This window comes from Bubalus kerabau, chromosome 20, assembly GCF_029407905.1.
Source record: "Bubalus kerabau isolate K-KA32 ecotype Philippines breed swamp buffalo chromosome 20, PCC_UOA_SB_1v2, whole genome shotgun sequence".
NCBI classification, from domain to species: domain Eukaryota; kingdom Metazoa; phylum Chordata; class Mammalia; order Artiodactyla; family Bovidae; genus Bubalus; species Bubalus kerabau.
Genome location: NC_073643.1, coordinates 4,598,210 through 4,623,912, shown reverse-complemented (window position 1 = coordinate 4,623,912; position 25,703 = coordinate 4,598,210). Strand labels below are relative to the sequence as shown.

General features: G+C 38.3%; 1 protein-coding gene across 6 annotated transcripts in view; it reads right to left on the bottom strand.

The window, feature by feature from the left end:
* ZCWPW2 (zinc finger CW-type and PWWP domain containing 2) overlaps window positions 1-25,703 on the bottom strand; it is a 138,015-nt gene that overhangs the window by 27,932 nt on the left and 84,380 nt on the right. For 4 of the 6 annotated variants that reach the window (XM_055557726.1, XM_055557728.1, XM_055557731.1 and 1 more), the window contains exons 4-5: window positions 20,954-21,065; window positions 3,064-3,110 (exon numbers count right to left, since the gene is read on the bottom strand). In XM_055557726.1, the coding sequence (XP_055413701.1) occupies window positions 3,064-3,110; window positions 20,954-21,065 (159 nt within the window). The remainder of the gene's footprint in view (window positions 1-3,063; window positions 3,111-20,953; window positions 21,066-25,703) is intronic. The other 2 variants (XM_055557730.1, XM_055557729.1) reach the window with 1 other exon arrangement.

The following is a 25,703-nucleotide window of genomic DNA, read 5'->3' as shown; positions in this document are numbered from 1 at the left end:
GTCGCATCCGACTTTTTGCAACCCCATGGACTATAATCCACCAGGCTCCTCTGTTCATGGGATTCTCCAGGCAAGAATACTGGAGTGGGTTGCTATTTCCTCCTCGATCTTCCCAACCCAGGGATCAAACTCTTGTCTCCTGCATTGGTAGGTGGATCCTTTACTGATCCCCCTGGGAAGCCCCATACTATCTATTATAGAGAAGAAAACAAAAGAAGAGCAGCAAAGTAGGGAAAGATTATTTATTAGTATAAATGGTGTTGGGATAAGCAGTGAGTGCCAGGAGAAAACATGTCTTTTTCCACCACCCTTCTAAGGTTTCATTTGGGGCCCCTACAACAAAAGACAGATGAAAAAGTGAAAAGCATGCAAAATTATCTAATATAAGTTTTATGTGACTGGGGCGCCTCCATAGGAAATGAAGACCCAGAGAAGCAACTCAGCCTCAGGGTTGTGACTCCGGGTGTGACGAGGAGTGGAAAGTCACAGGGATGTGGCAGGACAGGAAGGCGCATGGGGTACATGTGGAGCCTGCTTCTGAGAACTCTCTGTGCCCTCTGTCTTTGGAGACAGGAGGCTCCTGTACTCCACGGACAGGGAGGACAACTCCCTCATGAGGCCTTTATGACGTGCTTCAGGGGAAGGTCAGAAACTCCTTCCTACCTGGTGTTTCACAAATTCCTTCATCTGAGAATACTCAATACACCAAGGTGCTGTATTCTGGGGCAGCACATCCTGAGTCTTATCACTATAAGGCTGCTGCAATTTTTTATACTTTATCCTTGTACCACATGTAAAAATAAATCCATATTCCCACAACAATAGCTAACATTTATGAAATGTTTCCTATTTTCTAAGCACTGTGCCATGTACTTTATATAAATTGTCAAGAGTAATTTTTATATTATAAGACTTTCATTTTCTCATTTAACAGGAGGAAACTGAGAGCATAGAGAGTTTAGCAGCCAAATTGAAGATCATAGCAGTGGTAGGTGACAGACCAGGACCTCTATCCCCTTTACAAGTAAATATATGGTTGAAAATGTTACAGTATGTAGGGTAGAAAATATGTAAATTATCCAGTAATTTCAATAACAATGTGTTTATTTCCATTTTCCTCTCCATAAGTCTTTGAAATTTCATGGCTTTTGGTCTAATTTATAATATTTCAGTATTATTTTATATTAAATCACTCTGCAATTATATTGGTAGTTTGTTGAGTTCAGCAGGACATTCAAAAGTCATACCAAATGTCGGACAGACATTACACAGTCTTGTTTAATGCACTGCAAGATATCTACTGTCCTGAATCTTTGCTCAGTAGAACATCTTGTGAAAGTGAACGTTGCTCAGTCGTGTCCAATTCTTTGCGACTCCATGGACTGTATAGTCCATGGAATACTCCAGGTCAGAATACTGGAGTGGGTAGCCTTTCCCTTCTCCAGGGGATCTTCCCAACCCAGGGACAGAATCCAGGTCTCCCGCATTGCAGGCAGATTCTTTACCAGCTGAGCAACAAGGAAAGCAGAATGTCTTGTATTCCCTCAATTACTATACTCCCAAACACCTCCACACATTCCTAAAATATCTGTTAGGGCAGTGTCTCACAAACTACCTGTAGTAAAAAGCCAGTTGTTACCTTCCCCAACTCCATAATCTGTCCAATATCTATACTTTTATTAAAAAAAAAAAAAGAATCACTAGGGGAGAACGAAACAAAAAATTAAAACATACAGAATGTAAATTCCATTTTATTGCATTTGACAGACAAAAATTACCATGCAAGTGTCTAAATGGTTACTGTCAGTTTTTCCTCTTATCTCATTGCAGGCCAATAAATAGATAGTTCACAGACCAGTTCTGGTTCGTGGGCCACATTTTGAATAGCACTGACCTAGAGACAGTACCACCTTTGGTGAAAATCACTAGTAAAAATAAAGCAATACATAAGAATGGTAGTTAATATTACCTTTATAATTTTTATGCTAAATATCCTCTAGTAGAGACTGAAATAAACAATACCATCTTCATAAACAACCCTGCACTACTTCACACGCTCCTGTCTAAACCTTCAGACATGCACACAAGTCCTAGTTCATTTCTTTTTTAAAGGGCAACCTTGTCTTCTGATGTTGAATTTCCCTTTGCAAAGGTGCATCTACACTATTTACATAGTGAAAAGTCCAGATTCCTTTTACAAGCAAAAAGCAAAAGGATAAAAACAAAATTTGATTTTAAAAGGACTCATATATAAAAATATACATACATGGAACACAAGAATGATGCTCCTCTCATTGCCTGTCCACCTGGAGGTTCCTGCCCATCAGCCTTTCCTGTTTCCCCACGTCACACTTGACCTTCTGAGAGTTCACCCTGTGCCCGCCCCATCACTCAACACAGGAAGGACCACAAGGATAGGCTTTGCTTTCAATCACGGTCCACTTACTTATGACACTAATACATTACTTGTCCAGAAGAATTTGTTTAAAAGCATTGACTCCTTTTCTTTTTCAGTGGTGTCCTATTGAGAATATTGTCACATGAGAACACTGTCAAAGCTTCTCCTATCCTAACCATAGCTTTGACAGTAAGTAGAGTTAAACATCTCTCTGCACACAATGTACAGAATAACATTAAATTTTAAAAATTGCTTTAAAATGCTATTAACTTTATGAATTTTTATTAAAAAGATTCAAAAAAATGTCTGATGTTGTTCTCTACTTAACTTTAAGGTAAAGTCCACAATAAGCTGTGAATTTTAATTATTTCAATTTTCTATGAAGATTGCACACATAATAACATGACATAAAATATTTTAGTATGAGAAATATTAAAATATGAGTATGCACAAATAAAAGCAATTGTTTATTTCTTAACTTAAAATTTTCTATTATTCTAAAATCTGATAATTCTGTTACACTGATATAAGTAACATAAATATTAAATTAACCATAAAAATTAAAATATTAACCATTAATATTAAATATAAATAGTATTTTCTTTTAAAAGTGTATTAATCAGATTGAATTTCAAATCTGTATATTTAATAAAATATGATCTTACCCTTTTCTTGGCCACCACAGTAACTTTGCCAGCTGCTTTGGATTTGTCTGTAAGATAATAAAGAATGGCTGCTTCAGAAAAGTGCCTACACTCCTGTTCGAATAAATGCAACATTACACAGAATTTTCTTTCTCATACCATGATACGTGTTTTCTGTGGTCCTTTTTGATAAAAATGCTAACAAACTCAGCTCCCAGAGTTGATTATAAAACAAAGTAATCCAAAAGTAAGAGCATATACTTATTTGACAAACCTCTGCCCCTAAATCTGACTGGCTGGCTGGATGCCCTCCAGCAAGCATCCAGTGCATTTCATTTCTAGGCTCCGGTCAGCCCAAGTGCCCTGGGGTATGTAGGATCTGGAATTAAATCCCAGTTACTTCTACATACACGTCTTACTACATGCCAGACAAGGAATAAAGACTTCAAAGAGACAACATCTTATTTAATCCTCCTGATAGTTTTTAAAGGTGCATGCCCCGTCTCCACTCCACAGCCTGAGGTTCTGCAATGGGGCAGCCCCGTCTCCACTCCACAGCCTGAGGTTCTGCAATGGGGCAGATACATCCGACCACAAGGCCCTGGTCTCTATGCCTGCTGCCTCCATTCGGGGCCCCGAATGGGGCTGCCAACAGTACCTCCAAGAAAGACGCAGCAAGAGTGAGGAGGCTAATCAAACAAGAGTACAGCCGACCTTGAACAACATGGCGGTTAGAGTGCCAACCCCTTGTGCAGTCAAAAATCCACATATAACTTTTGACTCCCTGAAATTTAATGACTTGTAGCCTACTGTTAACTGGAAGCCTTACTGATAATGTAAACAGTTGACTAACACATATCATGTATGTTATTATGTATTATATACTATATTCTTACAATAAAGTAAGCCAGAGAAAAGAAAATGTCTTTAAGCAAATCATGAAAGGAAAAAATGTCTACAGTACTGTACTGTATATATATATCAATGCTGTAAGTTTGTGATTTGTTTTTAAGATGAATCATCCGTCTGTCACTACCTATAGCAATTTTGTCTTCTATGATACAAAATACTGTAGATGTCACATGTATTACTAACACTAGACATCAAATATGAAAAGATAATGTGAAAACAAAATTCATGTTTCATGAAGAAACAGTGACATGGCTGCCCAGTGTAATAGATATGATTGTTCACAGTAGCCCAGCCTCTACATTAATGGATAAATCATTATAACATTTTTATGGCAGACAATATTATGGTCACATTCACAAGACAGAATGGGACACCTGTTATATTTTTAAAAACCCCTTACCTGTGATGATAGGCTGATATGCAGTTTCCCCAATTATGAGACAGAGAGGTACTGTACATAATATAATTCTTTGAAAGCAAAGTTACAAGACAGTAAGAAAACTAACACATTATTAATTTTGTGTTAACTATCACTCACCTTTTGCCTATGTAAGGCTAGTCTATTCACTTCAATATAAGTCTTGCACACAACGCTCTACATGATGAATGCCTGGGCACTAATGCGGAGGACACACAGTGTCACATACTCTACTGCAAGTGTTAGACTGGCACACGAGGATACCCACATAGTGCACAACAAATACATTTATGGACCGTATGGCATGAGGATTATTTACTATTAATTGAGTACAAGTAGGTCATCATTAAGGTTTTCATCCTCATTAGCTTCACTTTGACAAGGCTGTGGAGGAGGAGGAGGAGAAAGGGTTGGACTTTCTTATGGGTGGCAGAGGCAGAGGAGGTGGAGGAGGTGGAAGGGGAGACAGGATAGGCAAGCTCACTTGATGTCACTGTATAGGAATGCGTCTTCATTTTTGTCTGACTTTTTTGCATCCTCATTTCTCCAAAATAATACTAACACTTCTTCCACCATTTGCTTCCGTTTCAGTGCCCGTATCATAGAAGAGTTCATGATGTAAAAAGTTAAAACGAGGCTTGAGTAATCTGAAACCTTCTGCCAGATTGTCTGATGTCAATTTGTTTTCTGGCACTGCTTCTTCTACATCTTCTTCCTTATCATCTGGCCCTGATTCAGAAGCAGTTATCTGTTAATTCCTCTGGTGTGCTGTCTTAAATTTCTCCGAGGTCTGGAAACTCATCACCTGCTACCCTTTTTGTCATACCCACAACCTCTTTCATGATGTCCTCAACTGGATCCATTGTAAGTCCTGTGAAGTCATGCACATCTGGTCACAGTTTTCTCCAGCAGGGATTTATTATTTCAGGCTTGATGGGCTTCATGGATTTTTCTGTAACAACAATGGCATCTGCAATGGTGTAATCAATCCTTCCAGACTTTCACAATGTTCTATTAGGGTTCTCTTCTAGAGCGTTGACAATCCTTTCCATGTGTAACAAGCGTTAAAAGTTCTATGATCCCTGATCTACAGACTGAATTCAGTTCAGTTCAGTCACTCAGTCATGTTCGACTCTTTGCAACCCCATGGACTGCAGCACACCAAGCCTCCCTATCCATCACCAACTCCTGGAGTTTGCTCAAACTCATGTCCATCAAGTTGATGATGCCATCCAACCATCTCATCCTCTGTCATCCTCTTCTCCTCCTGCCTTCAATCTTTCCCAGCATCAGGGTCTTTTCTAGTGAGTCAGGTTTTTACATCATGTGGCCAAAGGACTGGAGCTTCAGCTTCAGCGTCAATCCTTCCAATGAATATTCAGTGTTGATTTCCAAGGGACTCTCAAGAGTCTTCTCCAACACCACAGTTCAGAAGCATCAATTCAATGCTGCTCAGTTTTCTATATGATCCAACTCTCACATCCAGACATGACTATTGGAAAAACCATAGCTTTGACTAGACGGACCTTTGTAGGCAAAGTAATGTCTCTGCTATTTAATATTCTGTTCCAGTTCGTCATAGCTTTTCTTCCAAGGAGCAAGTGTCTTTTAATTTCATGGCTGCAGTCACCATCTGCAGTGATTTTGGAGTCTAAGAAAATACAGTCTGTCACTGTTTCTACTATTTCCCCATCTATTTGCCATGAAGTGATGGGACTGCATGCCATGATCTTTGTTTTCTATGTTGAGCTTTAAGCCAGCTTTTTCAGTCTCTTCTTTCACCTTCATCATGAGGCTCTTCAGTTCTTCTTCATTTTCTGCCATAAGGGTAGTGTCATTTGCATATCTGAGGTTACTGATGTTTCTCCCAGCAATTCAGAAACTTAATTAGAGAATATATGTTCGAAAGGCAAGCAGATCACTTTGACACCTTCAGTGCTGAACTCATGGCATTCTGGGGGCCAGGGCATTTCTGATATCGGAACTTTAAAAGACAGTCCCTTGCTGGTGGAGTACTTCCTGACTCCAAGGACAAAGCACTGATGAAATTCTTGCTGTCCAGGCCTTCTTCGTATAGTACAACCAAAAGACTGGCAGCTGCTGTTTATCTTTTCCCTTCAAAGCTTGTGGGTTAGCAGCTTTATGGATCAGGGCAGTCCTGATCATACATCCAGCTGCATTTGCACAAAATCAGTTAGCCTAGCCCTTCCTGCCTTAAATCCTGGTACTTGCTTCTTTTCTTTACTAACAAATATCTTTTGCAGCATTTTTTTTTCCAGAATAGGACACTTTCATCTGCATTAAAAATCTGTCAGGTAGGCATCCTTTCTCCTCAGTGACTTTTTTAATGGCATCTGGGAACTCATCTCCTGCCTTTTGGTCAGCAGAAGCTGCTTCTCTTGTTATCTTGACATTTCTTAAGCCCAACCTCTTTCTAAAATCAAATCATCCTTTGCAGGAAGTAAATTCTCCAATTCAGATCCCTCACCTTCCTTTTGCTTTAAGTTGTCATATTATAACCTCACTTTTTCTTGAATCATACTAGAGTCTAAGGTATGTCTTTTTGATAGCAAACCTGCACTCACACTAAGGCTGCAATTTCAATGCAAGGTAAAAAGGGTATTGCACTCAAGTGAAAGGTTTTGGTGCATGCTAGTGTAGCAATGGCACCCCACTGCAGTGCTCTTGCCTGGAAAATCCCATGGGTGGAGGAGCCTGGTGGGCTGCAGTCCATGGGGTCGCTAAAGAGTCAGACACGACTGAGCGACTTCACTTTCACTTTTCACTTTCATGCATGGAGAAGAAAATGGCAACCCACTCCAGTGTTCTTGCCAGGAGAATCCCAGGGATGGGGGAGCCTGGTGGGCTGCCGTCTATGGGGTCACACAGAGTTGGACACGACTGAAGTGACTTAGCAGCAGTAGCAGCAGCAGCAGCAGCAGCAGTGTAGCCAAAGTGATAGCTTCACAAATTTCCTTGTTTCACTTTTTTACAATGGTTGGATTCATCCATCTTGAAATGGTGGCAACTTCAGTTGCAGACCTCAGTCTATAGTCCATATCAAGTAACTCTGTTTTTCCTTGGAACGTCGTGACTTATTTCCTGGGTGCACTTTCAGCATCATTAGTGGCACTTCGTGGGTTCTATGGTATTGTTCAGGGCTTATGGTATTGCAGGGACATATGTGAGAACTGCAAGAGAACACTTTCCACTGTGATACGCAACTTTAGTGGAGAGATGAAGTGCTCGTGCAGAGGTGACCCGTGTCACAGCATTTGCACAGGTGTGCACTACATCTGTGCTCACTGTGACAGCAGCAGGAGGTAGCTGGGAAAGTATTACCATGGCACAGTGTGTGCACAACACTTACCTTTATGCAATCATGGTTTAATACTGCATTTTTATGTTTGTTTACATTTCACCCGACTACAAATGGCACCATATACAATCTGTGTTTATGTACATTTTAATAAGTTTTAATTTTTATAATATATTTGTGTGTATTTCATGGTAGTAAATGATTAAAATAGACTGCTATCTACATATAATTTAATCACTCATGATATACACTTTTCTCAAATTTTTTAGGCTATGCAGTTCATCTGTAAATTTTTTCAAATTGTCACCAATCTCCCCACATTTTTCATATATTTATTAAGTGAATTCACTGAAATCTGTGTATAAGTGAACCTGCTCAGTTTCAACTCATGTTGTTCAAGGGTCAATTGTATAGGAAATTATTTAAAGATCATTTTGATATGTGCAAAAGTATGTGTGTGTGTATTAGTAAAAATCATTGGCACAACTGGTCTTTTTTTAAAAAATGTTCAATCTGGAATTCCATAATTGAATAGATTCTATGTAAATATTTATCCATAGATATGTTTTAGAAACCTTAATACTGTGGTAATGAAAAATGGGAAGGGCTATGGATATTAACTGTAAGGTTTCAGGGCTGCATTTATGCAAAGAGGCAGAATCAAGATGGTGGAGAGGGAAGAAACAGAGTCCCTGTTTCCCCATGCTTAGGACACTCACTAGACACTGGTGGGGAATCCCCAACAATCAGGCCAACGGGAGGAGCCCCTGGGTGGCCAGGTACCATGGGGGAGCAGGAGGGGAGGGGCAGTCAAGAAGTCAAGTCTCCCTCTGTCTTCTGGAGCCCCCTCTGTGCTCTAGAGTCCCTTCCAAGCACATGCATTGCCCATGTAGGCCCTGCAGGCACAGGAAAGAAAGAGGAGAAAGAGCTGTGCTGGCTAGGGGTATGTTCTTTGGGTGTGGAAGAGTGGGAAACAGCCCGGTGTTCTACCATCCACTCAGCCTGGGGGAGCCTCCTGGGGCACCAAGCCCAATCCTCTGTACTTGGAAGCCTGATGCACTCTGGAGGCCCCCTCAGCTGGGCTGAGCCCAGGCCTTACCTCCTACCCCAATCCAGGGTCTTTTCTGGAGGCATGGTCCTGAACCAAGACCCCACGCCCCACCTAAACCCTGCCTCCACCTAAACTCTACAACCACCTAAGCCCTTACCCACCTAAGGCCCATGATGCCTTTCTTTGTTGCTCTTATTGTTTTGTTAGATTTTTTTGTGTTTTACTCTTGGCCAGTGGAGTTCAGTTTTACACTCAGTTTTACAACCTGTAGCTATTTTATATATATTCTTAATTTTTCTACTGTTTGTTAGTTTTCTAAATTTATTTTATTCTTTGTTATTGTTCTGCTCCCTTTTATTTTTATTTAGTATAATATATATATACATATAAACATATATACACACACATATGTATACATACAAACATATATACATAGATATATATATACACACATAAACATATATATATACACACACACACACACGCGCGCGCGCGCACGCACATACTTTTTCTCTCTTTGCTATTGGAGTCTGGTTTTACCCTCCAGGTGTTGTTTCATATATACTCTTATTTTTTCTGATATATCTGTTAGTTTTATAAATCCATTTTATTTTTTATTCTTTGTTATTGTTCTGCTCCTTTTTATTTTTTATTATTATTTTCTTCTTTGCTACTGAAGTTTGGTTTTACCCTCCAGAGCCTGTTTCATATAGATTTATATCTTTTCTAACATATCTGTTAGTATTTTAAATTTATTTTTTATTTTATTATTTGTTATTGATCTGCTCCCTTATTTTTTACTTTTTTCTTTTCTTTTTTTGCTGCACCCTGTATCTTGTAGGATCCCAGCTCACAGGCCAGGAAACAGGCCTGAACTCCTGTGGTGGGAGCACTGATTCCAAACTGCTAGACTAACACAGAATGTCAGGCCCCAGGGAATATTAATCAGGATGAGGTATCCCAGAGGTCCACATCTCAACACCAACACCCCACTTCACCCAAGTGCCCACAAACTCCACTGCTAGAAACCTCAGGCCAAACAACTAGTAAGAAAAGAACACAGACCCACCAATCAAAAAAAAACAAAAACAAAAAAAAAAAACCATGAGATGACAAAAACTATAACAAGCACTGAAAATGAAATTGATCAAAAATCTTCCAACAAACAAAAGACCAGCGCCAGAAGGCTTCATAGGTGAATTCCATCCTGTTCAAATTCTTCCCAAAAATTGCAGAGGGAAGCAAACACTCCCAAACTCATTTTACGAGGCCACCATCACCCTGGTACCAAAACCAGACAAGGAAATCACAAAAAAAGAAAACTTCAGGCCAATATCATCAATGAATATAGATGTAAAAATCCTCAACAAAATACTAGCAAAAAGAATCTAACAACATGTTAAAAGGATCGTACACCATGATCAAGTGGGGTTTATCCATGGGATGCAAGGATACTTCAATATATGCAAATCAGTGTGATACACCCTATTAACAAATTGAAAGATAAAAGGCTTCTGATAAAAGATAAAAATCACATGATAATCTCAATAGATTTAGAAAAATCTTTCAACAAAATTCAATACCCATTTATGTTAAAAAAAAAAAAAAATCTCTCCAGAAAATGAAAGAGAAGGAACTTACCTCAACATAACAAGGGCCACGTACAACAAACCCACAGAAAACATTATTTCCAATGGTGAAAAACTGAAAGCATTTCCTCTAAGATCAGGAACAAGAAAGAGGGCCCACTCTCACCACTGTTATTCAACATAATTTTGGAAGTCCTAGTCACAGCAATCAGAGAGGAAAAACAAATAAAAGGACTCTGGATTGGAAAAGAAGTAAAACTCTCACTGTCTACAGATGACAAGATAATGTATGTACACAGAAAATCCTAAAGATGCCACCAGAAAATTACTAGAGCTAATCAATGAATTTAGTAAAGTCTCAGGATACAAAATTAATACATAGAAATTGTTTGCATTCCTATACACTAATAATGAAAAATCAGAAAGGGAAATTAAGGAAACAATCCCATTCGTCACTGCAACAAACAGAATAAAATACCCAGAAATATTCCAACTGATGAAGGAATAATCTCCAGCATACACAAGTAGTTCAATATCAGAAAAGCAAACAACCCAATCAGAAAATGGGCAGAAGACCTAAACTGACATTTCTCCAAAAAAGACACACAGATAGCTAAAAGACACACAAAAAGATGCTCTACATCACTCATCATGAGAGAAACACAAATCAAAACTACAATGAGATATCACCTACCTCACATTGGTCAGAATGGTAATCATCAAACAATCTACAAACAGTAAATGCTGGAGAGGATGTGGAGAAAAGAGAACCTTCTTGCACTGTTGGTGGGAATGTAAATTGATAGAGCCACTATGGAGAACAGTATGGAAATTCCTTAGAAAACTAAGAATGACGTTACCATATGACCTTTGAAATTTAAAGAAATATTCCTAGGTATTTTATTGTTTGTTGCAATGGCGAATGGGATTATTTCCTTAATTTCCCTCCTTAGGTAGGTTCATTCCTAGGATAAAAACCTGCAAAAGACCTGTATACAGAAAACTATGATACTGATGAAAGAAATCAAAGATGACACAAACAGATGGAGAGATTTATCACATTCTAGGATTGGAAGAATCAACATTGTGAAAATGACTATACTAGCCAAAGCAATCTACAAACTCAATACAATCCCTATCAAATTACCAACGGCATTTTTCACAGAACTAGAACAAAATATTTCACAATTTGTATGAAAACACTAAAGACCCCAAATAGCCAAAGCAATCTTGAGAAAGAAAAATGGAGCTGGAGGAATCAATGTTCCTGATTTCAGACTGTACAACAAAGCTATAGTAATCAAGATACTATGGTACTGGCACAAAAACAGAAATATGAATCACTGGAACAAGATAGAAAGCCTACAATAAAACACACACACACCTATGGGCACCTTATCTTTGACAAAGCAGGCAAGAATATACAATGGAAAGATAGCTTTTTTAATAAGTGGGGTGGGAAAACTGGACAGCTATGTGTAAAAAAATGAAATTAGAACACTTCATAACACCATACACAAAAATAAACTCAAAATGGATTAAAGACCCTAATGTAAGCCCAAACTATAAAACTCTTAAAAAGAAAACGTAGGCAGAACACTTTTTGACATAAATCACAGCAAGATCCTCTTTGACGCACCTCCAAGAATAATGGAAATAAAAACAGAAATAAACAAATGGGACCTAATTAAACTTAAAAGCTTTTGCACAGTAAAGAAGCTATAAACAAGATGAAAAGACAACCCTCAGAATGGGAGAAAATAACTGCAGAAGAAGCAACTGACAAAGGATTAAATTCCAGAATATACAAGCAGCTCATGCAGCTCAATATCAGAAAAGCAAACAACCCAATCAAAAAATGGGCAGAAGACCTAAACCAACATTTCTCCAAAGAAGACATACAGACGGCTAACAAACAATAAATACTGGAGAGGATGTGGAGAAAAGAGAACCTTCCTGCACTGTTGGTGGGAATGGAAATTGATACAGCCATTATGGAGAACAGCATGGAAATTCCTTAGAAAACTAGGAATGAAGCTACCATATAACCTTTGAAATTAAGACACTTGCTCCTTGGAAGAAAAGCTATGACAAACCTAGACAGCATAGTAAAAGCAGAAACATCACTTTGCTAACAAAGGTCTGTACAGTCAAAGGAACTGTACAGTCAAACATATGCTTCTTTCAGTAGTCATGTATCAATGTGACAGTTGTACCATCAAGGCTAAGCATCAAAGAATTAATGCTTTTGAATTGTGGTGCTACAGAAGACTCATGAGAAACCCATGGACATCAAGGAGATCAAACCAGTCAATTCTAAAAGAAATCAACCCTGAATATTCATTGGAAGGACTGATGCTGAAGCTGAACCTCTAATACTTTGGTCAACTGATGTGAAGACCCTGATGCTAAGAAAGATTGAGGGCAGGAGGAAAAGGGGGCAACAGATGAGATGGTTGGATGGCATCACTGACTCAATGGACATGAGTTTGAACAAGTTCTGAGACATAATGAAAGACAAGGAAGCCTGGTGTGGTGTGGTCCATGGGGTCACAAAGAGTCAAACAGGACTTAGTGCCTGAACAACAACAACAACAATATGAACCAGTGATCCCACTACTGGGCATATACCCTGAGAAAATAATAATTCAAAAAGGCACTTGTACCCCAATGTTCACTGCAGCACTACTAACAATAGACAGGACATGGAAGCAATCTAGATGTCCATCAACAGATGAATGGATAAAGAAATTGTGGTAGACATATACAATGGAATATTACTCAGCCATAAAAAGGAATGAATTTGAGTCAGTTGAACTGATGTGGATGAACCTAGAGCCTGTTATACAGTGTGAAATAAGTCAGAAAGAGAAAAACAATTGTCATATATTAATGCATATATATGAAATCTAGAAAAATGGTACTGATTAACCTATTTGCAGGGCAGTAATAGACAGAGATGTAGAGACAGACTTGTGGCCACAGTGGCAGAAGGCAAGGATAAGACGAGAGAGTAGCTTTGAAATATATACTTTACCACACGTAAATACACAGCCAGAGAGAAGTTGCTATATAACACAGGGAGCTCAGCCTGGTGCTCTGTTAAGACCTAGAAAGGTGAGATGGTGGGGTGGGAGGGAGGCTCAAGAAGGAGGTTCAAAAGGGAGGGGATATGTGTATACATAGAGCTTCCCTGGTGCCTCAAACGGTAAAGAATCCTCCTGCAATGCAGGAGACCTGGGTTCGATCCCTGGGTCAGGAAGACGTCCTAGAGAAGGGAATGGCTACCCACCCCAGTATTCTTGCCTGGAGAATACCATGAACAGAGGAGCCTGGCAGGCTACAGCCCATGAAGTTGCAAAGAGTCAAATATGACTGAGTGACTAAGCAGACGCATACAGCTGATTCATGTTGCTGTATGGTAGAAACCAACATAACACTAGTGGTAAAGCAGTTATCCTTCAATTAAAATTAAAATTTAAGAAAGAAACGAAAAAGATTTATCAATACGGGAATATAATCACAATGAGCATGTAAAACAAAAAGGATAAGAGTAAATAAATTCTTGCCATCTAAAAGCGAATTTTGCAGTAAAAAATTATTTTCACAAAACAAAACTAGAGGAGTAGGTTGTTATATTTATACCTACAATTGGCTGCCACGTGTAAATTTCCCTTTTTCCTATGTTCAGCTGGTGCTTGAAATAACCCCTTCTTCTGGAGTATATGTTTCCTTCCTGATGAACGTACAAGATGACCCACCACCATAGATGATTCTTCAGCTAGGAGAAATACCCGCCTCTTTTGCAAACTCATAGTCATCTCAGGTCACAGAACTTTTTTCCTTGTCTTACAGCTTCTTCGATATATATCTAAGCACTCTGCAAGGCTAGGATGTGCCTTGAGGCAGGGACCACTTTTCAATGCAGCAGGTGCTCAATTTTTTTACATTTAATAAATGTATATGGATTTTATGCAAAATATCATATGGATCTGAAATATACATTGTACCCAAACAAATTAATATAATTAACTGAAACACAGAATACTTACATGGCATAAGTCACTATACTAGACAATGTAAAATATAAAATACTACATGTTGTCACTCAGATCTTTAGTTTCTTAACTGATAAAGCAGGAGTAATATATTGGTATACTGTGATTTAAAAAATATAATCTACATAAAATAAAGTTCCTAAAACAATGTCTGGTAGATTTTAGATAACAATGTTCTCTTCCATTTTAGCTAATTGATGTGTGTGTGTGTGTGTGTGTGTGTGTGTGTGTGTTAGAGAGAGAGTGAGGGAGAGATCTTAAGCCTTGTAATACTAGGAAAAATAGTTTGTCAATGATATATTTCACTACTGTCTCATCTTTTCAAGTGATTTCATCATTCTTCCATTTAAATAATTATTTGTCTTTCAAACAGTTGGGAATAATTGATGAGCAATGATAAAATAGCAAAATATTCTGAGAGGGAAAAATAAGATGTTGAAATTCCACAATGCATTTCAGATTTAAGGGCCCAGTGAGACCTGGTAGTAGTTACAATATGGAACATGCTTTGTTGAATCAAAAAAAATTTCCCTGTTCTTTTGAAGACCTCTGACAATAATAAAAATCACAATGAAATGCTAATCTGTACAAATAGCTAAAACTGCACAAAAAGACTAAAATTGGATCCAAAGGACCCTGATCATATATTGAGAGTTAATGAGAATAGAATAGAACTCATGTTTCTTCTCAAAACGTAAGCGATTCTTAAGTAAAACATCCGGTAGGGAGATGAATTGGAAACAGAAACATCCAAACTGTTGTTCAAGAACTCTTTACACTCAAAAGTTGCAGAACTGTCTCCCAGTGCAATAGAACTCTAGTTCAAATGTCAGAGGAAAATGCTGATGTAATACTTTAAAACATAACAATCACTAGTGATTTCTCTGTTAATAACAGTAAGCCTGTGTTCAACTTCAGCAGCATTTACTATTTTCTAAGAGCTGAATTCTCCCTAGTGAGAAAGGTTTAATTTCCTCCCTTCAGAAATCTCTGCATGTAAGAACCCTGACATACAGAGTGAAAAGCAGTTAACAGGAAATGTAGATTTGGATAATTAAAAGGACCTTTACTTTTCTTCTGAACTATATCCACATCATATTTTTAAAGTATAAAAGAGGAGCTTCAGGTAGAAAATAAAAATGTTCCAAATGAGTAGAGGTGGTTATGCATCATGAATCATAAGAGATGTTAAAATTTTTATTTACAACCATATGAGAGGGAAGTTAGGGTTAGAAAGAAAGCTGAGCGGCAAAGAACTGATGCTTTTGAACTCTGGTGTTGGAGAAGACTCTTGAGAGTCCCTTGGACTGCAAGGAGATCCAACCAGTTCATTCTAAAGGTCCTGGGTGTTCACTGGAAGGACTGATGCTGAAGCTGAAACTCCAATACTTTGGCCACTTCATGTGAAGAGTTGACTCACTGGAAAAGACTCTGATGCTGGGAGGGATTAGGGGCAGGAGGAAAAGGGGACAACAGAGGATGAGATGGCTGGATGGCATCACCGACTCCATAGGCACGAGTTTGGGTGAACCCCGGGAGTTGGTGATAGACAGGGAGGCCTGGCATGCTGGGATTCATGGGGTCGCAAAGAGTCGGACACAATTGAGCGACTGAACTGAACTGAAAACCTGGAAGCAACCAGGATGTTTTCAATGGGTGAGTGGATAAATAAACTGGTACACACAAACAATGGAATATAATTGGTGGTAGAGAAATCCTCACAGCTGCTGGAATTAAATAAATGGTTTGCCTCTAAGCAACTAACCTTTTAAGTAACTGACCTTCTGTAAAATATTTTAATAATAGTTAATTATCTCTCAAACCTACTTTGAATACAGTAAGAAGCTGTATATATCCTAGAATCCACTCTAGAAGCTAAGCAGGCACAGGACTAAATTCTCTTTTGGAGGCAGTAAAAAGGGAGTGAGCCTGTGACGCAAAGACTTAACTCCTAGAAGTCTGTTCACGCCCATCAATTTGGGATACTTCAGGCACAAAATGAGAGTCCTTAGGCACGTGGCTCTCTATAATCAGGCTGAATTATACAAATTCTGCATGTAAAAACCATCAGACTTTCATCAAGAAAATGGTTTGTTGCTGCAAAATCAATCAGAAATAACCCCGTTCCAGGTCTCCAGACAAGTAAGAATGCCAAAGGACGCAGACACCAACACCCTGGCACACACAACAGCAGCAAAGGCAAGATAACTTACCGAGACCAGGTCACTGCTAGTGTGAAATGGCTGCAATACAACTTTCAAAAGTAAAAGACTATACATTGCTACAAAATATTAATGTTTAAAAACACTAAATATTTCAGTTTATTCTGGTTACACAGAGAAATGTATAGCCCATGCAAAGCATAAAATTGTATTTGTGACACTAAAGTGAGTTCAACCTTTATTGCTAATAAACAGAGACATTATATTTTCAGCTCAAGGAATAAAATCACATTTGTGGTAATAAAAGTCTTGACCACAGGAGTTTGCTTATCATTCTTTTTCCATTCTTTTCAAATCTATTTATATGCTTTAAAATCTAAACTTAGGTGGCTAGGTTAATATTTAAATTTTTTCTCAAATAAAATGTTTTTATATGTGTTTTAAACTTTTCTACAGGAGAAAAAACATCACTCTTACTTTAAAATTCAGTAAGCACAAAAGACCGGATCCTCCCTTAGAAAAATCTGCTTTAGAACTTAAGGTGGAGAAAATCAGAAGGTACCTTGTAAGGAAAAAAAAAAAATATCCTTTTTATGATCACTAAGCAGAAAAAAATTTAAATATATTTATTTATTGAAAAATCATTTCCATGCAACTATTAAATTCTTTTTAGAGTTAAAAATGTATTATAGCTGCTACAAACCCTATGAATTCATTTAAAAAGCTACCCATAAACCACAATATTTATGATTCAAGAGAACTTTGAGGATGCTTTGAAATATTATACTTTTTTACCTAATTAAAGAAGTTAAAGATTACTTTTTACCTCTGCCTTGAATTTTTTTTTTAAATAAAACATTTTGAAAAATACTTTGTTCTAAAATAATATAGCATATCCAAATAAAAGTTTCACTCAAGGAATATATTTTAAAGCCATAGCTTCTAATATTGAAATAAATGCTTTGAAATACATAAGAGAATCTATGTAGAAACGTTAAGAATATAGATGACAGAAGCACTAATTAAAACACCTACATTTAAATAGAGTGCGCGCTAAATAGACACTACTCCAAAAGGACATATAGATAGCCAAACAACACATGAAAAGATGCTCAGCATAACTAATTATCGGGCTCCCCTGGTGGCTCAGAGGTTAAAGCGTCTGCCTCCAATGCAGGAGACCTGGGTTCAATCCCTGGGTCGGGAAGATCCCTTGGAGAAGAAAATGGCAACCCACTCCAGTATTCTTGCCTGGAGAATCCCATGGATGGAGAAGCCTAATAGGCTACAGTCCACGGGGTTGCAAAGAGTCAGACACGACTGGGACACGGAGCAACTTAGCAACACAAATCAAAACTACCATGAATTATCACCTCACACTGGTAAGAATGGCCATCATCAGCAAGTCTACAAATAATAATGTTGGACAGGGTGTACAGAAAAGGGAACCCTCCTATACTTTTGGTGGGAATGTAAATTAGTACAGCCTCTATGGAGAACAGGATGGAGGCTCCTTAAAAAACTAAAAATAGAGCTACCGTATGATCCAGCAATCCCATTCTGGACATATATCTAGAGAAAACTATAATCTGAAAAGAAGCATGCACCTCAGTGTTCTTTGCAGCACTATTTACATGAGCCAAGACATGAACGTTAATTCACTCCGTCGTGTCCGACTCTTTGTGACCCTATGGTCTGCTTTAGAACTTAAAGCAGGCTCCTCCGCCCATGGGATTTTCAAGGCAAGAATACTGGAGTGGGTTGCCATTTTCTTCTCCAGGAGATCTTGCTGACCCAGGGATTGAACCCAGGCCTCCCGCATTGTAGGCAGACACTTTACTGGCTGAGCCACCAGGGAAGTCAACAACCTAAATGTCCATCAACAGAGGAATAGATAAAGAAGAGACAAAAGAGTACTACTCAGCCATAAAAAGGAATGAAAAGTGACATTTGCAGAGACATGGATGAATCTAAGCAAGAAGAGATAAGAAAGCCTTCTTCAGCGATCAATGCAAAGAAATAGAGGAAAACAACAGAATGGGAAAGACTAGGGATCTCTTCAAGAAAATCAGAGATACCAAAGGTAAATTTCATGCAAAGATGAGCTCGATAAAGGACAGAAATGGTATGGACCTAACAGAAGCAGAAGATATTAAGAAGAGATGGCAAGAATACACAGAAGAACTACACAAAAAAGATCTTCATGACCCAGATAATCACGATGGTGTGATCACTGACCTAGAGCCAGACATCCTGGAATGTGAAGTCAAGTGGGCCTTAGGAAGCATCACTATGAACAAAGCTAGTGGAGGTGATGGAATTCCAGTTGAGCTATTTCAAATCCTGAAAGCTGATGCTGTGAAAGTACTGCACTCAATATGCCAGCAAATTTGGAAAACTCAGCAGTGGCCACAAGGACTGGAAAAGGTCAGTTTTCATTCCAATCCCAAAGAAAGGCAATGCCAAAGAATGCTCAAACTACTGCACAATTGCACTCATCTCACACACTAGTAAAGTAATGTTTAAAATTCTCCAAGCCAGGCTTCAGCAATATGTGAACTGTGAACTTCCAGATGTTCAAGCTGGTTTTAGAAAAGGCAGAGGAACCAGAGATCAAATTGCCAACATCCGCTGGATCATAGAAAAAGCAAGAGAGTTCCAGAAAAACATCTATTTCTGCTTTATTGACTATGCAAAGCCTTTGACTGTGTGGATCACAATAAACTGTGGAAAATTCTGAGAGAGATGGGAATACCAGACCACCTGATCTGCCTCTTAAGAAATTTGTATGCAAGTCAGGAAGCAACAGTTAGAACTGGACATGGAACAACAGACTGGTTCCAAATAGGAAAAGGAGTTCATCAAGGCTGTAATCGTCACCCTGTTTATTTAACTAATATGCAGAGTACATCATGAGAAACGCTGGACTGGAAGAAACACAAGCTGGAATCAAGATTGCCGGGAGAAATATCAATAACCTCAGATATGCAGATGACACCACCCTTAGGGCAGAAAGTGAAGAGGAACTCAAAAGCCTCTTGATGAAAGTGAAAGTGGAGAGTGAAAAAGTTGGCTTAAAGCTCAACATTCAGAAAACAAAGATCATGGCATCTGGTCCCACCACTTCATGGGAAACAGATGGGCAAACAGTGGAAACAGTGTCAGATTTTATTTTTCTGGGCTCCAAAATCACTGCAGATGGTGACTGCAGCCATGAAATTAAAAGATGCTTGCTTACTCCTTGGAATAAAAGTTATGACCAACCTAGATAGCATGTTCAAAAGCAGAGACATTACTTTGCCAACAAAGGTTCGTCTAGTCAAGGCTATGGTTTTTCCTGTGGTCATGTAAGGATGTGAGAGTTGGACTGTGAAGAAGGCTGAGCACTGAAGAATTGATGCTTTTGAACTGTGGTGTTGGAGAAGACTCTTGAGAGTCCCTTGGACTGCAAGGAGATCCAACCAGTCCATTCTGAAGGAGATCAGCCCTGGGATTTCTTTGGAAGGAATGATGCTAAAGCTGAAACTGCAGTACTTTGGCCACCTCATGCAAAGAGTTGACTCATTGGAAAAGACTCTGATGCTGGGAAGGACTGGGGACAGGAGGAGAAGGGGACGACAGAGGATGAGATGGCTAGATGGCATCACTGACTCGATGGACGTGAGTCTCTGAACTCCGGGAGTTGGTGATGGACAGGGAGGCCTGGGTGCTGCGATTCATGGGGTCACAAAGAGTCGGACACGACTGAGTGACTGATCTGATCTGGATGGATCTAGAGACTATAATACATAGTGAAGTAAGTCAGAAAGAGAAAAACAAATATTATACTGATATAATATCGCTTTACATGGAATCTAGAAAAATGGTAGAGATGAACTTATTTGCAAAGTAGAAACAGAAACTACAGACGTAGAAAACAAATTTACAGTTACCGAGGGGAGATGCTGGGGGTGGGATGAATTGGGAGATTGGGATTGACATATACACACTATTGATACTGTGCATAAAATAGACAACTAAGGAGAATCTAGCACAGGGAACTCTTCTCTGTCCTCTGTGGTGACTTAAGTGGGAAACAAATCTGAAAAAGAGGGAATATATGTATACATATAGCTGATTCACTTTGCTGCACAGCAGAAAATAATACAACATTGTAAAGCAGCTATGCACCAACAGAAATTAATTTTAAAAAATGGATTGCATGTTTAGTCTTGGAAAATAGTTTCAGAGGGCAAAAAATAAATACTATTAATCCATATAAGAATAAATTTTCATTGGACAAAGATATACTATTCTCCTGTGAAACGGAAAGAGAGATTTTAAAATGTGCAAACATGTTTTGGAAAGACACTCTTGAATAAATCCTTGTTTTGTGGTGGTGAAGAATAAACAACACACATACCCTGTTTTGATAGGTAGCATCCTTCCAGCCTTTGCTCATGAGAACATCCATAGAGGAGGTATGCTTCTTGTAGGGCACTCTTATACCACTTATGTTTCTTACATTTTTCTGGCTAAAGAAAGACAGAAAAATAGTAAGATTCATCTTTAAGTGTATTTTTTTTAAACAGGTTCAGCTGTTGAGCTTGAACTAAACTAAGCACTGTACAATACACTAGACTTTGATTATTATTTTTTGGTATATTTTAGAGAATATAGCAAAGTTGGGGATATTTTGTATGTTAATAGCCAAAAGGGTCAGAGTCTCAATTCACTAAGATATTTTAATATGATTTATCTCAGACTTAGTTACAGATAGTTAAGACCACCAGTGTAACAAAGTAGTGAACATTAATACATTTTATAAGAAAAATTTTGATTCCTCTTTAAGTAACAAGGCATCTTACTCCTTGGAAGGCAATGGTAATGTAATGATAAAAACTGAAAGGCATAGTTTCTTACTGTAGTAAAACTAATTCCATTCACATCTAGTTTTGGTGTTATAGCAGATAGCTGGCATATTCATACAATTTTTTGAAACTTTCTGTGCCCAATTTCTTCACCTGTAAAGCGAGGCTAATGCAATCACCATTAAGTATTAAAGGAAACAATAAGTATTAAATTCAGTAAGTATTAAAGGAATAATAGATGAGAGAGTTTTCTGGCATAATAAGTGATCAATACATGTTATTCTACTTGAGTACAGTTCTTTTTCTAAATATATATTCAATTTTTAAAAAATATAACTTGAGAGACTTCCCTGGTGGTCCAGTGGTTAAGACCCCATGCTGCCAAAACAGGGGGGATGCGTTTGATCATGGTTTGGGAACTAAGATCCCACATGCCATGTAGCATAGCCAAAATATTTAAAAAAATAACAGCTGGAAAATTTAATTTGAAAAGAAAAATGGAATAAAAGAATCTTTAGGTTAAAAATGACTGTAAAAATTATATGGCCTAGTAATTTTGCCATATAGTAATTTTGCCAATAGTAATTTTATTTTAGAGCTTGTCCCTAAAAGGTTTTTATGATGCTTAAAAAATTTACAATTTATAAAATGCATGCCATCTTTTTATTTTTGCAAACTTCAGCTCCAAAAAGAACACAGGTGTTAAATTGCATGTGGTACTGGACACTATTTGCCATAAAAGTAGTGAAAAAAATACAATCAAACAAAAATCTATTTTTGTAAATCAAACAATAGATTTTTGTACACAGAATACCTAAATTTCATTTATTAAGTTATTTCATAGGAAAAAAGAAAAGACAGACAGATACAATTCAAAAAACATCAGATAATTTAAACTAAGACTATCTAAGCTATAATAACATTTGCAGATTTAAAACATTTTCGCCTCTCAAATGTTATAAAGATGCTAAGTTAAACATTTATAGGACCTCTCTGGTGGTGCCTCCCTGATAGCTCAGTCGGTAAAGAATCTGCCTGCAATGCAGGAGACCCTGGTTCGATTCCTGGGTCTGGAAGATCTGCTGGAAAAGGGATGGGCTACCCACTCCAGTCTTCTTGGGCTTCCCTGGAGTATTCTGGCCTAGAGAATTCCATGGACTGCATAGTCCATGGGGTCGCAAAGAGTCGGACACGACGGTGACTTTCACTTTCATGGTAACTTTCTGGGGGTGCAGTGGATAAGAATTCACCTGCCACTGTAGGGAACATGGTTTTAATCCCTGGTTTGGGATGATTCCACTTGCCACAGAGCAACTAACCTCACAAAGGCAACTACTGAGCCTGTGAGGCAACTACCGAGCCTGGGTGCCGCAACCGCTGAAGGCTGCGCCTAGAGCCTGGGCTGCGCAGAAAGAAAAGCCACCTCAATGAGAAGGCCCCACAACTCAGCGAAGAGTAGCCTTTGCTCACCACGACTATAGAAAGCCTGCGCAAAGCAGGGAAGACCCAGTCCAGCCAAAAATAAATTAATTTAAAAGATTTTAAAAATAATTTATAGATAATGAAAAATCACCTATAAGCTGTTACATGTGTGTGCGCTCACTTGCTCAGTCAGGTCCAACTCTTTGAGACCCCATGCACTGCAGCCCACCAGGCTCCTCTGTCCATGGGACTCTCTGGGCAAGAATACTAGAGTGGGTTGCCATGCCGTCCTCCAGGGGATCTTCCTGACCCAAGGACTGAACCCCCGATCTCCTGCAGGAGGATTCTTTATCACTGAGCCACCTGGGAAGCTGTTACAGCACTAAACAACTAAAGTTAAGGAAATTTCTTAAGAAAACCGATGCAAAATATTCCAAAATTAAACCCTGGTGAGTCTGGGGAACGAAAAAGCAATTTTTAATCCTGTGTCTGAGAATCTTTAAGAATTTATCAGTAAGTATGTGCCACCTAGTGGTAATATTACAATTACACATCTTTCAAAGAACTCAAACTCTTGTACAAAGAATTTTGAATTTCAGAATAAGGCTCAGATATGCAGTGTATTTTCAATTAGTTTGTTCTTTGATTGAAGAAGCGATTCTAAAAGCGTAGAATGTGCCCCCCTGTCCACCCCGGTACTGTTTCTCCCAAAGGCACCCCAAATTACCAGTTTCTTTCACAGTCTTCCAGAGACACTGTATCCACCTATAAGCATTTACATCATTTAAATATCTATTTTTACAGAATGCTATTAATAGCTATATACTTTGAGTTTTTCTATTTGTATCTTGCATATTTCTTTATTTATAGATTTATTCAATGTATTTCAGACCCTCAGGATCTATCACTGAAGAAAACAAATGAAGCTTACAATCTAACCGGTGAAGTAAGCGTAACAAATACATAAAGGCTCTAGTTTAAGAGGCTGTAAGTATTCTGTAATAAAGAAAAGGTGAGGCAATAAAGTGGTTCAGGGTAACTCTCATTGAAAAAGTGACATTTAAGCAAGGATCTGAAGGAGGTCGAGCAGCTACCTGAGATATCCTGAGAAAGAGCACTGTGGGCGGAGAAAAGATGCTCTAAGACAGGAGAATATAAGTGTACTCAAGGGGCATTAAGGAAGGTAAGCTGGTTATGAGTGAATGAGAAAGAAAATGAGTAACTAGGAATGATGTCCGAAGAATTAACAGGGACCAGGTCATGGAGGTCCTTGCAGGCCACTGCAGGAACTCTCCAATGAGTTCCTGGCTTTTACTCTGAGTGAAATCGGAGTCACTGCACAGTTCTGAGCAGAAAAATAAAATTTGTTTTGATTGAATGCTTTAAAACAATTGATCATCCTGCTTGCTTTAATGAGAACAGACCACAGAAGCAAGTGTAGAGTGGATGACTGGCTACTACAGTCATCCAGGCAAGACATGATGTGGTCCAGTGCAGGTCATAGCAGCCACTGTGGTGACAAGCGGTAGGATTCCAGGTATAATCTGGAGGTAGACCAAAAATAATTCACTTCTTAACCAACTGGAAATTGATTATGAGAGATAGAGAGGATGACTCTAAGGCTCTGGGACCAAGTAAGTAGAGGATGGGATTTGCTATCCACTGAGATAGGGGAGCTGTCAAAGAAGTGAGATAGGGGTGGTGTGGAGATCAAGAGTTCACACATTTTGAATACACATTATAATACCTGAGGAGCACTCTCATAAGGGAATTCAGTAGAGAGAATTGAACTGCAGATAAAATGGAGGAAACATACACATACACCATATTTAAAGCCAAGAAATTAAAATAGATAACCAAGGGAATGAGGAAGTAGATGTATGTATATCCAAATAGGTAGTACACACGTACAGTTATTTATTTTACAAATGCCCTTGTGATTGACATTTAGGTTTTTTCCAATATTTTGCAAGATGAAACAATGCTGCAAAAAAAAGTTTTGTCCATATGTCTCCTTACCCATGTTAAAGTGTACTGAAGCATAAATTCCTAAGACATTGAACTTAAGTTAAATTTTGGAGCTACTGTGAAATCACTCTTGAATGAGGTGATCACAATTTACAATGCCATGAACATTATGCTTTGTCACACTCTGGAGAACACTCTTGTTACCAAACTCAGATCTCTGCCAATATTTTTAAGGAAAAATGGTATTTCCTTTCTATTAGAATTTCTAAAATTCTTTAATTTTGAGTAATTTTTCACATTTTTCCAGTTTTATTGATATATAATTGACAAATAACTGTATAACTTTAAGGAATACTACACAATGATTTGATATATATATATATGTGTGTGTGTATATATATATATATATGGAAATGATTACCATGTAGGGTTTGTTAACAGATATCATCAACTCACATAATAGCCTTTATCTGTGTGTATGGTGAGAACATTTAAGATCTGCTCTCAGCAACTGTCAAGTATATAACACAAAAATGTTATTAATAACGATAGTCACCATGTTATACATTAGATTCCCAGACCTTATTCATCAGTTTTTCATATTTTTTCTTTTTTAAAATTTTAATTGAATAATTACTTTATAATATTATGATGGTTTTTGCCATACATCAACATGAATCAACCATAAGTATACATATGTCCCCTCCCTCTTGAACCCCCTCCCATCTCCCTGCCCATTACCACCCCCTGAGGTTGTCACAGGGCAGGGGCTTTGGGTTCCCTGCTTCATACATTAAACCTCCCACTGGCTATCCATTTCACATATGGTTATGTATGCGTTTCAGTGCTATTTTCTCAAATCGTCCCACCCTTTTCTTCCCTCACTGTGTTCAAAAGTCTGTTCTTTATGTC